The sequence below is a fragment of the Chiroxiphia lanceolata genome, chromosome 6, assembly GCF_009829145.1.
Source record: "Chiroxiphia lanceolata isolate bChiLan1 chromosome 6, bChiLan1.pri, whole genome shotgun sequence".
In the NCBI taxonomy this organism is placed as follows: domain Eukaryota; kingdom Metazoa; phylum Chordata; class Aves; order Passeriformes; family Pipridae; genus Chiroxiphia; species Chiroxiphia lanceolata.
The window spans coordinates 26,477,295-26,490,944 of record NC_045642.1 but is presented as its reverse complement, the minus strand read 5'-3'; the positions used below and the strand labels follow the sequence as shown (position 1 = coordinate 26,490,944).

Genomic DNA, 13,650 nt, shown 5'->3' with positions numbered 1-13,650 from the left:
GATATGGAGTGATCCTGGATTCTGGGTTAATGCCAAGCTCCCACAAAGCAGCATCTGTGTCATGCTTGCTGTAGTCACCAACTGGCTTGGAGATTCTGTCCCAAGCTCTAAATCTGGATCATGTCAAGTCTATGATAACTGCTTCAAATGATCTGTCAATTGGTCTTTGGCTAACTTCTTCCCAAGCTTGCTGAGGAATAGAAGATTTGGTAACAAGAAATAATAGCCAGACCTGATGAGTTCAGGGTAGGTTTCTACAGTATCAATCTCATACCTCCATATTTTGGAACATAAGAGAAAATTTCATCCCTTGCAAGAGGCTTAGCATTTATGAATCCAAAAATCCACTCCAATGCTTGTGTTATCCCAAGATAAACAAGAAACAACATCCCAGTGTATTTGCTAATCTGACACTGGATGGACAGGTAGCCTCTCCCTCTTCCCTACGCTTTTGTTCAGAAAGAGCTGATGGAGATTAATATCTGCTCAGCCCCCCCTACACACACTTTTTTTGTTATATTTTTCCCCAGGTATGCTATGCTATGGACAGACAATGCCATCTTGCCCAACTTGTGAGCCTTTTAGATGAAGCTCTTTTGGTAGAGAAGGTTGAGAAGAGCACTTAAAAATGCAATTTAAACCTATGCAAGATCCAGATTAACATGGACTGACAAACCAGTTCTCTCTGCCTCAGACCCCTTTCTCTGCAAAAACTACACTGACAGAGAAGGTAGAAGAGAGACAGACAGTGACTTTGCTGCTGCACATAAGATCACTTTTTCCTTCCAAGGTGTGTAAGGTTAATATTACCTTTTCTGCCATCACATTTTATAGATAATCACCACAAAATGTTGTATCATGATCCTTAGTTCTTCTCACAGTCACTGTTAAACAAAAAACTATCTACCACATAAACACAGCATGAATTCTCAGCTTTGAGAAATATTAACTATATTTAATTCCATCCCATTGTGAGCATTTAATCAAACTGACTCACTTAAACACATTCCATTTATAATAAACTTTAGATGTGACTTGAGGTTATTTTTGAATGTTAGCTACCACGTTAATTAAATGTGGTAGTTAAATTAATGAATTAAAAAACTGTTCACCCTAATCAAACCAGTCTAACAGGGTAATAAGTGTCAGAACCCAAATATATATATACATGCAAAATTTCAAAACTATTGTTCCAGCCACTACCCTTATTCCTTTTGAGACTGGCATAGGTTTTCAGAAATAAATCTGCTCAGTCAATGATAGCTTGAGGAAAAATATGCTGTGACCTCTTTAAATATGCATCATCCAATGATGAGGAGTTGCTGTTATTTCTTTTCCCCTCTTTCCAGCTGTAATAAGTATTATAAGGAAGTCTGAACTGTAAAAGTGCGCATACAGAGAAACTTCTACAACATACCTAATCCAACAGGCCATAAGAAAAAAACTGTCTTTCAGTTTTAAACTGTATGCCCAAACAAGATGTCCTTTAACATCTGACAAATGAAATCTATCAGGGTGAAATGGATTCAAAAGACAAGAATCTTGTAACCTCTAAGTTACCATCTCAGATATATCCACAGTCAGAAACTCTTAACTGATAAGACATTTAATTCAATCTCTCTTAAGTGATTTGGTAAGAGCCAACTCATTTCCTTACAGACAAGAATCCACATTACTAATAAACAGTCACCATTAGACCTGATACTGCCGATGCTTTGATACACTCCACCACTCAAGTAAGTGTACAGTGGCAAAGAATCCATCCTCAAACTGAGAGGTGGCTCTTAATTCAGAATTTGTTCCAATAACTGTGCAACGTGCAAATGTGGAACATTACTGCTGTTTACCTCATATTTGTTCAGTATACAACAGGAAGATTTCAGTATATGGTACTGTCATTATAAATCTGGATTTTTTTAGAAGCATGAAAGGTACTCCCTTAAAAGTAGCTGTTTCATGAGCAGCAAACTAATGAAGCCTGGTTTCTACTTGACTGGTATCTTCTGTCCTACACTCTGATAAGAGTATCTACGGCTTGTCACTGTCCTCTATAAACTTTCAAAAGCCCTCCAATCTCTCTCACATTTCCACAGCTCTTGGGAATTTCATCACCTTTCTCCCCTGTCCCTTAACTAGCACATTCCATATTCCCTAACCTCACCAGCCCACAGCACTGTATACTGCCTTCCATGCTTTCTCCTAATTACCCTCAGTACACGAGACACTACCTGCTGCAGCTGGATCAAGCACCTATGGACGAGCCAGTATGCACATACCAATTTGCTAGTCAATAAGCAAAACAGAAGACAACTGCTTAACTCCTCTTGCACCTTCTCCCCCAGAGAAGAAAAATTATGCACTTATTTTGGTTTCCTCTCTTCCACCCAGAGTCTGAGCTTTGCAGAACTTCAAATAGTTCTTGAAGAAACTTTGAGATGTCTATGCCACTGCCAAATTTGGCTGAAGCCTACTGAAGTTGTTAAAATGGAATTGATAGAGTGATTATACAAGCTTCCTTTCCTTTTGAAAGTAGGCTAAAACCCCATTAACAGTCTTACTTATGTCATCCCTTCATTCCTATTCTTCCTTTAAAAATAACAATTTTATTCTACTGCATTAGCTTATGTAACCCACCCCTGAGCCAAAGTAGTTGAAACTTTCAGACTGTATTTATTAATTTAGTTAGTTAGTTATTAAGTGTGTGTGCCTCTCTATACACTTGTCCTTTTTAAGGTACTTGGTATCACAAAAAATAATGGCAAGAAGATCAGGGAAACCATATACACTTCACACATGGCTATCCCCCAAAGTTTCTGGACTGGTATCATTGCAGGCAAGAACAGAACTGCTTTTTCTCTAGAAAACTGTCAGCTGTTCTCATGGTTACAGTTCTAGGAATTTGGAATGACAGGTCACAGTTATGAAAATTAGTAGATTTATTTGGCATGTTTCTATCTAGTAAATAACACTCTCCTATAAAGAGGACAAGAGGCTGCTGTACATTATCATGGTGTTTATTTTCTATGAAAACCACTTTTTAGAGTCTCTGTCCCAATGAAGAAGGTGCTAACCAGACTTCATATTTCTTAAAATTGCTCATTCACAGAATGAAGACAAAAATATATAGCTCTTGTACTCTCTCCATTACTATAAATGCACCACTGGTGTTTTCACTGCAAGATTCAACTGTGTGTATACACCTCCCAGATGGCATGAAGCACGGGTACAAAAGTATGCTTCCCATTTAAATGCAAGAGAAGGCAGGAATGTTAGCTGTTGCCATAGGGTAAAATCTATTCTGTCAATTGGCTATATAAAAAATAATCAGTATTTTTTCATTAAGTTAACTGCCAAGATTGACAAAGCTTCAACTATGGCATTATGCTAATTCCTTTAGCACCTCTTTGCACAACTGGTTTTCACTGAACCACAAGTTGAAGGAACAGGACAACAACAGAATAGGCTTCTCTCACACTTCTAACTCTTCACTGTCAGAAGGGTCTTCCTTCAGAAAAGCCAGGAGAGCCCAGATTCCAAAGTCTCTGCTAATTACTGCAAAATGATATGTGTAATGTATGCAGAGAAACTGGAACACCACCCACTGAGCTTCTCTCAAAGGTGGGCCTGCCCAGACGAAAATGTCATTTTGTTCCAGCAGAGCCACGCTGGGACTGCACTGTCATTGTCAGCCATTAGTCCCAAAGTATTCATGCCCCCCAACACAGGCCCTAACACTCCAGGGACATGCCCACATACTGTGCTCAATAAGAAACAAAAATTTAACATTGTCATTAAGTGTCAATCTATCCAACCCGGAATGCTCTGTGAAACACTTTACTGAATCACTCATCCTCTTGGAGAGCTATTTACTAAGTGAGCTGCCAAGGAAAACTGTCCTCCAAAGCATACAGTTAGGGACAGCACTCCTAGGCATACCAACCTGGGATTTAAGGCCTGAGAACTGCAGGGCAGCAATCCCTGGCTACAGAGGAAGAGCTCCAGAGCTTCCCATCTCTCACACGGTCCTGCACAGGTTGCCCGAGAGCCTACAATATTTCAAAGATTCAGTGGGGCCTTAATCTCCAGGTCAGCACTCTAGAGAGGCCTGGGAGGACCTTCTTCAGCTGACGTTCCTGGATCTGCAGATGGAAGCCTTGAAGCCCTGATAACAGGAACATTATCAGAACTTCTGCTCCCACAGTTGAAGTCCTGGGCAAGTTTCCAAGGTCCCTGCTAGGCACTGGTGAGCCTGGTAGGCTTGACAGCCCAGTAGTTCCTTGAGCACTGGTCTGAGCTTAATCATAAGGTGCCAGGCTCCAAATTAATTTCTAACATTTCCAAAGAAAAATATAAGAAAATTCCCCAATACAAGGGACATCACAGTAAGTCTGGCCCACCTGTGATTTCAGCTTCCTTCAGAAAAGTCTCTATCCTTTGTGTTCCACTCTGAGAACAAGCCTTCACCTATTAAAATACACTAAAATCAACAAATACGAACAAAATGTGCCAAAATGCCTCTAAATAAACTCTTGAAAATCTAAAATCATTCCTTGGGTTATCCCAAAATTTGTAGTTATTTTCACATGTATGTGCCTGCCTTGAACCTAAAGCCTTCCATTCTAAAACACACTTATTCATCCTGCCTCAAGATTTAAGAGTAGATGGGACATATCCTGTAAAGTTGAACTCTCAGAGATTCAAAGCACAGTTTCCTACTTTGGCATGGTATGAACTCCCTACTTCACTAAAGAAATGGTTTCTGTCAAGTCTAGATAGCTGAGTGCAGTAATTGCTGGTGTCACAGCATTGTCCAGTACCAGAAGATATCAAACACAAGAACAAGACTGTCCTGGATGCCTCCAGGTATTGGTGAGCAAACAGTGTGGCCATCTGAGATGAATGGCAGTGTACCTGACCACATGAGAAACAGCAGATTCCTGGGATTTGAGGGTAATGCAGCAAGGAAGGTAGGGGTGAACCATGTGAGCTCTCATTGAGAAGATGAAATGTTTGGCCCATCTAATTTATTAGGCAGTGCCATGAAGTTCTGCTGGTTTAGAGTCTGAGGTACCAGTCCCTGCTCTGGTTTGACAACTTGTTACAGAAGGGATAATGAAATAAAGAACATCAGTCAGAATGCAGGCTCATGGTGAGCAGTTTGTCCCATCTTCCCTTACACTACAGGCATGGAAAAATAACTCAACCTTTTAAAACATCAAATATTCTACCAGTTGAGTGAATACTTACTTTACAAAGGAGACACTAAACAATTCTGCAGCTGCGCTAAACTTGGGAAAACTGTAAAAACATTTTCAAAAACTGAATTATTACAATACTATCAAAGTTCCCAATTTCCCGGGCACCTCAATGAACAGGACAATCTCTCAGAGTTAAAACATTTATAATAGAGACATTTTTAATTTGTCTATAAATCATTGTTAAAGATCTGCTTCTTTTAATAGTTTATTTTCTTGTAATTAAAAGGTGACTGAAGGCTTTTAAAAGGTGACTATAAAGATTTCTTAGAAGAAAGTAATACCACTCACATCCATTTATGCTGTATTAGATATATGCATGTCAGGTTACAGGGAAGGATACACTTCTAATCATTTAGGATTCAATATTGCATACAATACCAATGACTCCAGAGATGCAGAAGCAAAACCTTAGAGGTAGCATGGCTTCTTGTCTGAAGAATCAATTTTACTTCAATCTATATTCACAAACAAGTTAACCAGATGTCACAGTGCCATTTCAGAGTTCTCCATTTTGCTAAAGTGTCATCACTTAATTCTTGTTCCCCATTAACCACACATACATCCATTGTAATAGCAGGGATATGCTCTTTGTTATCTTTAATTTCTATTCTCCTCCTACTTTCACAAAATCCCCACTAGCACAGCATGTATTTTAGAAAAGAAAGCAAAATGGCAGTAATTTTTTCCCCTACAAACCAGATTCTATCTCAGAATCAAAAGTACAAATTAAATATTATTATTACAGGTTTCTTGATATTCAACATTACAAAGTACAAAACCTTTTTTATTTTTTTCCTCTTCCAAAAACAGGCCACAAGTTGATGCAAACAAAACCAATATTGTGCACAGCATTTTAGCTCCTGTACTATGTGTCCTCTAAAGTAGTAAACCCATAATTACCATGAGAAAAGTCCAGCTGGAGGTATCACCTACAAGTTGCATTATTTCTTCCTTATACGTTTTTTACTAAAGCATATGTTCTGCTTGAAAACAATTCAGGACCCATGAGCTGGCAGTAGAACAACAATTTAAGTTGTGGTGTCAATAAAGGTAGGAGGGGAAATTCACTAAAGCTACATATTTCAGGTACAAAAGCCTCAGAAGCATACTGAGGAGTCAGACAAATATACATTAAAGACCATGAAAAAGAACTAACTACGTGCCTTTAAAAGTGCACTTCAAGGATGAAAGCTGCCAAATTACAGAGGGGATTTACTGAGAAGAATGTGTTGCTGCCAGAACAGACAAAAGCATGCATTCTATCCATTCCAAGCTCCTCCCCATCTCCTGTCATGCTCACAGCAAGAAGCAGCTCAAAAATTGACAACCACAGACTCCGGGATTGAAAGAGATAAAAAAATACCTGCTGGTAAGTGCCTGGAAAAATTTTATTTTTAACATCTGACACAGGAGACTGGGGGGAAAAAAAAGAAAAGAAAGAACAACTCACTTATGATCAAAAACCATCTCCCTGTATTCTTGGGACATCAAGCACAATTCCACAGCGCACACCTCGCCGGGTTTTAGAAGAGCCAACGTGCAGAAGCGCTTTTCCAACAGGCGCAACAGCCTGTGTACCGCGCTGCACTGCTGCCGGCCCCAGGACAGGAGTTTCCCGGAGTTAGCGTGGAGTTGGGTCACGGAAACTTCACTCCAAGCGGGAACGCCTGGTGGCCCCGAGGCGTCCGTGAGACGCCCAGCAGCCCCGTCAGGCGCGAACAGCTCTCCCCGCTCCTCCCTACCTGGCTGGTGTCCTCGCCGTGCTCCAAGTGCACGATACCCTGGCTCCTGCACTCCGTGTCGCTCAGCACGTCGTCCTCCGAGTCCTCCAGGAGGGACGAGGAGCCGGTGGAGGAGAGCGAGGAGTTGGACAGTCTGCGGGACTGCAGGTGCAGCGAGCTGCCCGTCCTCAGCCAGCCGCCCTCCGGCTGCGGCGGCCGCGCCTGGGGGCTGCCCTGTGTCTCCTCGCTCTCCTCGGCGGTGACGGTGAGCCGGGGGATGACGGGCGGCAGCACCCCGTTGGGGCGTCGGCAGCCCCTCTTCGCCGGGTCAGGCAGCTGGCGGGCGGCGGCGGCAGCGACGGCAGCGCAGCGAGCTTCGAAGAGGGAGCGGAGCTCCCCCACGCTCAGCCGCTTGGCCCGGCTGAGCTCCGGGCTGCTGTGCAGCCCCGCGCGGGGCTCCATGGCAGGGTCGGCGCCGGGCGCCTGCCGAGCAGCGCTCCAGGATCGGCGGCCGGAGGGGTGCATGGAGGAGCGCCTCACCACCGCCGCCAGGGAAACTTCTTTGTGGCTCAGTCTCCGGCCGCAGCCCGAAGCCCGGAGGCGAGGCGCATCTCCAGCCTGCCTTCCCTGGGCAGCTCTGAGTCACCCGCGGGAAAAGCCGGAGGCGGCTACTGTGCCCGCTGACCCAGCACCAGGGCCATGGGGGCGCGCTGAGCCCGCCCGCCGCCACCGCCTGCTCCGCCTCGGCGCCGAGGGGAGGAGCGAGTCGAGTCGAGACGCGCCGCGGGGAGCCCCTTGCCCGCCCCTTCCCGCCGCCACCCTCCTTTTGGTTTCGCTTTCCCTGAGGCGGCCCCTGGGGAGCGGCCTCGGGGTGTCCCGGTGGGATGTCCCGGTATGGCACCCCCGCCTTACCTCCGAGCGGCACCGCCTCCCGCCCACCGCCCCTCGCCGGGCAGCGGCTCCCCGGGCACGGCGGCTGCGCAGGGCGGCGCGCCCCGGCCGCCCGCGGGCCGGAGGGGCGGTGCGACCCGCCCCAGCCCCCTCCCAGCTGTGGGGACGGAGGGAGGTGGCTTTTGCTGCTCTCTAGGGATTTCGGCCCCTTCAGGGTCCGCGCGTGACCCCGCCGCCCCTCGATGCGCCCTACCAGCGGGATGCACCTCGGCGCACGCCCTGGCCTCCAGGGCTGCCGTCCGGGACCGCGACATCCTGGGGGTGGCTCAGCGCTCCCCGCGGGGGCGGGGGGGCCGACTGGGCTGTCACCAACCCGCGGGGACCAGGTCGTTGTGCGTGAGTGACCCCGCGGTGAGTCCGCCCCGGTGCACGGCGCGGGGCAGCAGCTGACTGAGCCTCCGGGGCACGGGGGCTCCCGCCGGCCGCGCTGGTGGGGCTGCGCGTCTCGCGTGTGACATCCCCGGCTGGCTGCGAACAGGCTCACCCGAGTGTGACGGGCTGCGGGCCAGCGCCGGCCTCCCGTAAAGCCTGAATTTTCCGTCAGTCAGCGCGTTACCTACTGAGCTGTGCTTAATCAGGTTGCCTTAAGCTGCATGTTGCCGAGATACCCCAGCCTCCTTTATGAATTAATTTCAGCATTTGACACACCCCCTTCTTGGTACTTCTTGCCTCCTTAACTCCCACTCTTTATCTGAAATGTAACCCGTACTGGGCTGAGGCATGTGTTGTAATTGTAGCTATTAAGACCTTTGGAACAGGAAAGGCGTTCAAATGTAGGGTTACATCAGCTGAAATGATTAGTAAAATTAATAATTTTGGAACCAAATGCTGAAGTCTTCAACTGAGTTTTTGCTCATTTATCTCATTGTTTCCTTGTACGCTCCCATCTGTCTCTTACCATCTGCTGTCTCTTCCCTGGTACTTGGGCTGTGAGTACCTTGCAGGAGGGGCTGCGCTCACTCCACACATAACGCAGGCCCAACGCGAGCCACGCCTGGGACTCCTCGGTGCCGTGATGCTATAAAATAATTTGGTAACCTGTCCTGTGATTTGTTCAGATTATTCAGCTGCAGTTGACTATTTTACTGCCCGATCTTACAGGCAACCTTTGAAAAAGCCTGTTTCAAGATGACATGCTTTCTCTTGAGGTGACTGCTGTGCCTCTCACAGGGCCCACAGCCTGTGAATGTTCAGGAGCAGACAGGAAGGCAGCTGGGAAACTTAATAAATAATAATTCAGGCATCTTCAAATACTTTTCTAGAGTTTGGTGGTGCCTGGCTAGGAATTTGGGCAGTCTGAATTTCCAGTTTAGGTGGCCAAGTCTTGTGGTGGATTTAGTTCTTTGTGTACAAGCAGTCGTGGGAGTTCTCCCAAGGTGTATGTAGCAGATGAGGCAGGGGTGACAATGCTGCCAAACTATGTGAAAACACTACCAGTTAAGTGCAGAGGAAAATGGTTGGCAGTGCAGCTTTTCTCCACTAGGCAGAAAGAAAACCAAAGCACCTGTAGGAGGGTGTTCCTTCATGGTAAACTGTTATGGATTTAAGTTTTTTCTGAAAGAAGATAGTCACTGCTTTTATTATTAACTTTGTAATTAGTTTCAGATTTCATGGTGCAGAAAGGCAGTCTCAAAACATGAAATCTGATTAGGTCTAATACATACCTAACGTCATAACAGTTTAATCAAATGCATGATTTTATAATTGATGGTTTTATAAGAAGGCTCACAGTGATAAATTTATAGATAGAGCAGAAAATGTGAAGACCAGTTTTAAATGGGTATCCAGGATTACACACACGCAGGTTGTAACTATTTTATGTCACATGTAACTATTTTATGTCACTGTGTCACCTTCCATCTGTAGGCAAACAAGCTAGAAACATATTTATTCACGGGAGAGGGGTTAAGTGTGAGCTTTCACAGGTCAAACAGGAACCTTCAGGGGTACCCTGCTGCATGTGGAAGGATATTTCGATTTCCAGTCTCTTTTTGCTGTTACTCTGTTTGCTGATTCTGCAATGACAGGATTATATGTGGTCTATGGTTAGGAAACCTTATTTAGGAACCTTAACCTTGGCAATGGCTGTGAGACTGCCAACTCCATTCAGTTATAAAATATCACTTTAAAGATGATTTTACTTTCAGTTAATGAAGGTAGAAATAAAAATACCCAGTGCATTTTTGTTTTAATAAATGCATAAAAATAAAAAAATGTCCTTTTAATAATATTGGTTATTGGAGATTGATTGGTTTAATTGACTTCTTTTATAGGATATATGCTTCAGAGAGCTAGTGATCTGAAGTTTGTGTAAGATTTAATTCCAAGTCTTTCAACACTGCCAGGAGAATAAAAAGATTCTTCAGTCAGTATCACCACATTTGCTTGTAAGTGTACAGCTGTTTTCCCAGAAGGAATGATGCTCTGTATTCTGGCAAAGAGCTAATGACTTGTACTTTCCACTTGTGAAATCCTGCATTCCTGACAAGACAGGGCTCTCAGTGCTCATTAGCAATGCTTGGCAAGAATTGGCTCTGATAAGATACAGATAAATATGTCTCTGTTTTACAGATGGGTAAACTGATAGACAGTACGTGAATGATCTATGGACATATAGTTTGTCAGGGGCAGAAACAGGGAGCTTCAAATTTGCTCTCTGCTACTGTAACCGCCAGATCACGTTCCCACCTCCAGGGGTAAAGTGTTTTGCTTATTGCAGTCGTTCTGATTCATATCGATATTGCTTTGCACTGCCGGGGTTTCACATTTCACACACTCCTGCTACAAAAAGAGCTTTCTGCCTTTATTTATACTGGCAAAAATAAGAGTCTATTTCATTCCTGTGAAATCCCTTTCTAAACATTGTTTTCATTAACATATCGCTTATTTCAAATTCCTTTCAGTTTGCATTCCCATAGGGTGTCTAAGCCTTAACAATACAGAGGCAAAGATGTGATGGACATGTCTAAACAGATTTGAAAGATTTCATGAAGACAACAGTTTAAATATGATCTAGAGGGGAGCCTTGAGTTTAACTTGGCCTGTGTAGCACAAAATACTTCACTGCCCACATGAGATTTCTCAGAGACCCTAGAGGATGACATCTGAGAAATGCCACATTCTTTAATTACAACCTGAGCATGAACTTAAAACACCTGAAAAGTACTTGAGAGTTGTGAATCATGTCTCTTTTGAATGCAAGACATACAAGCTTTTGTAAATAGCTGTAATATCTCTTTCAGGATATAACTGGGGAGGAAAAAAGTTGGGTGCAGTTTTATACAGAAACTTCCTTTTTTCCAAACTGGAAGAAAGGTACATGGCCTGAGTGCTGGCCGTGCCTAAGGAAAGATCCGAACTCAGCCACGGGCCATTCATGCCTGAGGCGGAGGTTCCCCCCAGTGGCTGAGATGAAGAGCACGTCTTCCCAAGAAGTCAAGGGGGAAAGGGATGGATGGGCTGCCTGCCTCTCAGGAGTGGTGTCAGGAGCAGCTCTGTGGAGGGATGATGTGTCTCTGCACAAAAGAGGTGGGAGCAGAGCAGGTGATGGGGTGGCCAGCTGGCCTGCCCAGTGCAGCTGGCAGAGTAACAGCGGCAGTGACAACGGGCAGCTTCAGTGATTTGCCACCAGCACCCCAGGCTGGGGGCCCCGGCTGCATGTTTTAATTGCTCTCTCTTTGCTGCTCATTACACTAAGTGAGCAAGTCAGTGTATGTTACAGTCCCATCCTCTTTTTGTCATACAAACACAACCAGTTCAAATTATGCAAGTACACAGCTGCTGCATGCAGGAGGAGAATGAGACTCCAAGGCCAGGTTATGTGACACGAAAACAGTAGCTGCAATAAATGGAAGCTCCTTATTTTCCAGGTTAATTTTTGTAGGCTGTTTGTCAAATTTCTGTATGGAAGACATGGGGTCTTTTTAATATAAACTCTGGACACCAGCCTAATGAAAGCCATATTAAAAATAGATAAAAAGAGGAATCCTTTTTTGCCTAAGAAGCATCATAACTGTAACTTAGGCAACAGTTTTTAAAATCATACTGTAGCTGGATTATTAAGATGTGCAGTGGCACAAAGAATGCTTCAGCCACCCTGGACGTCTGGCTCATAATCTATGGATCAGCACAGGCAGAAATCACTTTTTGCACTCCCCAGCCCTACTGTCAGCTCAGTATCCCATAGTACTGCTCCCAAGCAACCCAGAGGCTTTGGAAAGTTGATGACCTGAAAGGGGAATCTAAAGCTGCTGAGGAAACACAGGAAAGAAACTCCTGGATTTATGCTGTGGAATAAAGTTGGGTTTCCAAGATATGACAGTTGACTTAGCAGGGGATTGAACAGATCCTCAGCTAGGAGGGAGATGTAGGATATCTGTGGATGTGAGTATGGTTCTACAGATCTGAGTGCATGGATCAGATGAACCTGCAGGGAAGAGACAATTAACTATGAAGGTCCCCTCGTGGCTGGAATTAAAATTACATTTCCAAGTCACACGTCTGCACAAAGTACCTCCGACTATTCAGTTACCTCATAAATAGAAGAGAGGGAGCTAGTGGGGCAGAAAACACACCTCAGGTGCAGCCAGATACCACTTCCCCCTTGAAAAAGGAGTTGCAAGTGTTTGAGATCATAAGGTGATGGCAGCCATGACAATGAGAAAAGACACAAAGGATAAGGCCAGGGGGGAATAAGGAGTGTGCACAGCACCCCTGCTACCAAAATGACTCACAGTGGTCTGCTGGTATATTGAGCATACTATTACTCTATAAGGAAAGGTAGGGAAGTACTGTGGGAAGTCAGAGCTACACAGGGGGTGAAGATCATAATGGAGGGAGAAAAACCTAGGAGAAAAAACATTTTTCTCCCATATCTGCAGCATCTCATGCTGCAGGCAGCTGCTCTTCTTCATGAAAGAAGAGAAATGCCTTTTCTTCTCACTTCTCTCTCAGCCTGTCGCCACTACTTTTATCCCTCACATTCTTACTGCTGGCCTGGGAGCCAACATATCCAGGGAATAGAATAATATGGGAAAGGAGAAACAGCCCCAGGTATACTGTTCCATCACGAATAATGTGTGCTGAAAGGAGCAACCAGGTATTGCATCATCGGCCACAGGTTGTTAGTTTGACGTGTGAATTGTGTGCTCCCTCCTCAAAGTTCCTGTAGCATCTGAGATACTCTCAAGGTCTCTGCTTGTGTTTTCCCTGTTCATACATAAAAGATTTATCTTCCACAACTGTCATTTTAGCAGAAAATACACACAAAAATGTCATAACAAAATAAAAGGAAGTTTTACTGTCGTGTTTGGGATGATTACAGGTAACACTCACCCTAACAAACACGTTCCTCTTAGTTCCCTGTGAGCTGACTGTGAGAACTTCAGTATGAAGATTTGATGTAAAGATAATTACTCCAGTGAAACTACTTCAAGTAAGTATAATTGTTATTTTTGGCTAGCCATTTATAAACCCTCAGAACACTGGGACGTATTTGCCTGTATTTACAGTGATGCTTACATTAAATTTCATGGATTTATTCTTGGATCATAATAGTGTAAAGAAGAAGAGGAGGGTACATTTCATTGTAAATACAGTTCCAAGAAGTTTAATCTCACCTGTTCGTTCATCCTGCAATCTGTGGGTGTGCTTAAAGAACAAATCATGGTTCTTCCCTCTTAGAAGAGATTAAAAGATAGCTCGGCAAGAGGCTTTTCCAC

At 44.5% G+C, this 13,650-nt stretch overlaps 1 protein-coding gene across 2 annotated transcripts in view; it reads right to left on the bottom strand.

The window, feature by feature from the left end:
* Nucleotides 1-7,724, bottom strand: part of ITPKA (inositol-trisphosphate 3-kinase A) — a 41,532-nt gene extending 33,808 nt beyond the window's left edge. The window contains exons 1-2 of one of the 2 annotated variants that reach the window (XM_032691447.1): nt 7,001-7,724; nt 6,622-6,672 (exon numbers count right to left, since the gene is read on the bottom strand). In XM_032691447.1, the coding sequence (XP_032547338.1) occupies nt 6,622-6,672; nt 7,001-7,504 (555 nt within the window). In that variant the 5' untranslated portion in view covers nt 7,505-7,724. The remainder of the gene's footprint in view (nt 1-6,621; nt 6,673-7,000) is intronic. The other variant, XM_032691448.1, reaches the window with a different exon arrangement.
* Between the last annotated feature and the right edge of the window lie 5,926 nt (nt 7,725-13,650).